We start from the raw sequence: 4,210 nt of genomic DNA, 5'->3' as shown, positions 1-4,210 counted from the left end.
GGGCCACGCGCATCGACGGCGCGCCCTTCTCCACCGCGATCTCCTCCGGCGAGGAGCGGCTCTTCTTCGCCCTTCCGCCTCTCCTGGACCTCCTCTTCTTCTTCGTCCTCGATGGCCCAGCCGAGCGGCTCCTGGAAGGGTTCCTATATGCAGGAGGACGACATTGCCCGGCTCGTGCGCCTCCGCCGCATCCCGGCGGGGGTGATTACCAGGGCGCCGGGCGCGGAGAAGGAGCCTCGGCCGGAGCCCGGCGAACGCGTGGTCTTCGGCGCGCATCTTGACCGCGGATTGGGTCTGCCGGCTTCCAACTTCTTCCGCCGGTTCCTCGACCACTTCGGCCTGCAGCCGCACCACCTGCCGGCCAACGCCATGATCCGCCTCATCTGCTACGTGGCCTTCATGGAAGGCTACGCCGGCTTGTGGCCGGACGTGGAGTTTTGGAGCCGGCTCTTCTACATCAAGGCGCAGACGACCGAAGGCCGCTCGAGGACCTGCGGCGCCGCCTCCATCTATCCTCGCACGGGTACGTCCTTCCCGCGGATTCGACCGTCGATTCTGTAAAGAATTGGCAGATGTCTTTCTTTTATGTGCGGAACGAGAGCCCGGCCTTCGACCGGCTCAACCTGCCGGAATACAACCCGGCCCCGCCAGTCGGCCGGATCAACTGGGGCTACAACCCCAAGTCCTCGGACCCGGACGCGGAGGTGAACCTCCTGTGGGACTTCTGGGCGAGTGCGTCGCGGAGGGCCAGCTGAGTGCCGAGGACCTCCTCTGCACCTACATCTCGCGCCGGGTCATACCGCTCCAGTGGCGCGTCCACAAGATCGGCCATATGTCCGGCCGGCTCGACCCGACACGGAAGTCGAAGGTTGAGCTCTCCAAGTCCCTGTGGCTCACCGGGTGAACAACATCACCAAGGCCAACATGCCGGACAAGCTGGAATTGGGGGCTGCCGCCTTACACCGGGAGCAGCCGCCTGAATCGGTAAGTTGAACGTTTTTGCCGTCTTCCGGCTTGCGGCTGCGTGGCCGACTTGATATTTATCTTGTTGTTTTCAGCTTTTCACCCGCCAAGGCATCGAGGATGGCGACTTGGCGACGAAGGTCTGGACGCCGGATCACATCGACCCGGCTGACCTAGCCGGCGACCAAGCCGGCGACGACGATCTGCCGGTGGTGCAGGATCAGGGCGGCCAGGGGGAGCATAACCCGCCGCCCTCGCCCGAGCATGAGCAGGAGCAGGAGCAGGAGCAGGAGCAGGAGCAGGCGGAGCCGGCCCAATCCGGCACGGGGCCCATCCCGGCGGTGCCTCTGCGCGCGGTGCCACCTACGAGCACGGCGACTTCTGCGCCGAAGGGGAGGAAGCGGGCCGGCGTCGGGTCTACGGCCGCTTCGGAGGCGAGGGCCAAGAAACAGCGCCGGCTGGCGCCCAAGAAGGTCCCGGAGAAAGCCGGGTGAGTTCTTTTCCTTTGTTGTTTGATTCCTTTTCTTTCCTTCCTCTCTGTACTTATCTTTTCTTGATTGTTCAACTAGGGCCGCGATTAAGTTTACCCAGGGAGGCGGCTCTCGGCAGGCTCCTCCCGTCACGTCGCCGCTTCAGCGGCAAAGGAGGGAGCCAACCCCGCAACCTTCAGACGCGCGCGCACGCCGCCGGCTGCTAACGTGCCGCCTGCGGCCACGCCATCTTCTCGCGGGGCGTCTTCTTCTGCCGCGCCTTCTGCGGGCGCCTGGCGGCGGAGACCAGGGTCAGTCGGCGCGCCGGCCGACCCTAGACGACATGTTCCCGCGCCGCGCCCCATTTGTGGAGCAGGCAGCCGGAGCTGGCAGGGGCATGCCATCTGCGGCTGGAGCTGGAGCTGGTGGGGCTGCGCCGCCTTCGACCGGAGTCGGCGGGCCCGCGCCCAACGTCGTGGTGCTGGAGAGCTCCCCGGAAGGAGCGCCTCAAGCGCCGGATGCGACGGCTCCCACCGGGCCGACTGCTTCGACCGCGCCGCCTCCAGCTTCGGAGCCGACGAGGAGGGAGCCGACCGGGAAGGAGCCGGCGAGGGAGGAGCCAGCGCGCTCGAAGGACGCCGACTCCCGGGCGCTGGTAAGGACGAAGGGCCCGCCGGGCCCAACTGAGGGCCTTCATGTGGCCAAGGGGGCCCGGCTGCTGCATGTGCCGTCTGCCTCTGACTCCAGCCTTGGCTCGGCTGGCACCATGGAGGCTGCGTGGCACAAGGCGGATTCTTGCGAGGTGTTCAACCGGGAGGGACAGCCTGGTGCGGCGCCCATGAAGATGGTCTTCTCCGGCTACCGGGCCAGCCTTAAGAACAAGGCCGCCGAGGCCCTTGCCCAGCTAGCAACACTGGAGGATGCTGACAAGGTAGGTGTCTTCTTGTTTTTGCAATTTTGTTATTATCCTGGTAGCCCTCCGAGGCATGGTCCGGCTGCTTGGAGCCGGTCCGGGTTTCGTCTGGATATCTGATTGTTTCTTTCAGGCGGTTACGGAGCGACGCACCGTCTTGTACAACAAGGTGGTGACTAGCTACCACAAGGCCAAGATCGAGCGAGCCGGCTTGGCTCGCGAGCTGGAGGCTGTCAAGGGTGAGGCCTTCTCTCTTTTGACTTGCTTTTCCTGTGAGTTTCTTTTTTACTGACGGCCCATTTTTGCCGGCTTGCAGCTGAGGCCGCCCGGATCCCGCAGCTTGAGTCGGACCTCCGAGTTGCCCGCGCTCAATGCGCCACAAGTGAGGAAGCGAACCGGGCTGCTGCCGCCAAGCTGAAGGTGGCTGACGGGGAGCTGAAACGGCTGCGCCTTCTTGAGGCTAACCATCTCAAGGAACTTGCCGCCCTCAAGAAGGAACAGGAGGAAAAGCTGGAGGGTCTGAGCAAGCGGTTGGAGGAGGTGGAGCGGCAACGGCTTTCGCTCCAGCAAGAGGTGACCACCAAGTCCAACGAGCTGTCGGCCACCGCCAAGCGGTGGTTGGGGGAACTTAGCGCGCTCGACCGCGGCTTGGCGGGTGAGTCTTTTGTCTTATGCCTTCCCTTTTGCCGGCTTTCGGCCGTCGGCTGCCGGCTTAGGTTGGCAGCCGGCGGCAGAAACTTGACTTTTTCGAAATCTCCATCTTCGGGCTGGGGGCAGTCGGTTCTTGCCGGCTGCCGCCAGGCTTACTTTGGAACTTCGGAATCTCCATCTTCAGGCTGGGGGCAGTCGGATCTTGCCGGCTGCCGCCAGGCTTACTTTGGAACTTCGGAATCTCCATCTTCAGGCTGGGGGCAGTCGGATCTTGCCGGCTGCCGCCAGGCTTACTTTAGGACTTCGAAAATTTGCATTTTTCAGCTTATTTCGGCTTTGATGGCTTCTGACATGCTTTTCTTCTATGCAGCGGCCTTCCCTGAGGCGCAGGAGGAGGCGTTAGCGGCTGTTGGCAGGGCGCGGGAGGATCGCCGGCAGGCCACTGGGGAGCAGAGCTCCGACTGCTTCACCATGGACGACTATCTGGCGTCCATCGCCGCCCGCGTGGAGCCGGTCACCAAGCTTGGCTGGGAGCTGCGGAAGGCGGCGGAGGAGCTGGTCCGACTGCTGTGGCCGACGGAGACGCTGCCGGAAGATCTCTCCAATCTCATCGCTTGGCTGGACAGGGCTCCCGACCGCTTCTTGGACTGGAAGGAGTCGGCCACGCGCGCCGGAGCCGATATGGCGCTATCTTTTGTGCTCTCCTGGTATAACGAGGTTAGCCTCGACCAGTTGGAGTTCCGGCGCGCCGACGTGGAGGACAAGCTCCCGGCGGAGAACAAGACTGCTCGGCTTGCCCGCGCCTGCGCCATTGCCGACTTCGTCGACAAGTCCATCTTCATCGCGGACCCGAATCCGCCGTCTGACGACGAGGAGGAGGAGGCTGAGGACGAGGAGGCGGACGACGTGCCCGTGGATGATCCGGCAGCCGGCTCTGCTGATGCTCCTCCGGCTAGTCCTGGTCCAGCCGGTGCTTAGCTTCTACCTGTCTTTCGATTGTTGCTTTTGCAAGACAATTCGTTAAATCCCCGGGATGCCGGGTGCATATGTAAGACAATATTATCGCCCTTTAATTATGTCACACTTTAATGTGTTTGTTAATCATTTTGCGTGCCGAGTTGCTTTCTTTCGACTCGTTCGCTTTTTCCCATCCGCCCCACTCTTTGGCTGTGCCCTTGCCGGTCGTACGTCCGACTTGCGATCCGTCGCCGGA

At 63.2% G+C, this 4,210-nt stretch overlaps 1 protein-coding gene across 1 annotated transcript; it reads left to right on the top strand.

Annotated features, from left to right (window-relative positions):
- The first annotated feature begins 1,822 nt into the window (after positions 1-1,822).
- On the top strand, positions 1,823-3,975 carry LOC139830342 (uncharacterized). The gene is made up of 3 exons (XM_071818346.1): positions 1,823-2,585; positions 2,663-3,001; positions 3,368-3,975. Exons 1-3 carry the CDS (start codon positions 2,420-2,422, stop codon positions 3,973-3,975), a joined length of 1,113 nt encoding a protein of 370 aa, XP_071674447.1. The 5' UTR covers positions 1,823-2,419.
- The last annotated feature ends 235 nt before the right edge of the window (positions 3,976-4,210 follow it).

The sequence above is a fragment of the Lolium perenne genome, chromosome 4 (assembly GCF_019359855.2).
Source record: "Lolium perenne isolate Kyuss_39 chromosome 4, Kyuss_2.0, whole genome shotgun sequence".
In the NCBI taxonomy this organism is placed as follows: domain Eukaryota; kingdom Viridiplantae; phylum Streptophyta; class Magnoliopsida; order Poales; family Poaceae; genus Lolium; species Lolium perenne.
Note: the sequence above shows the minus strand (reverse complement) of the source record. Positions and strands in the feature narration are given on the sequence as shown.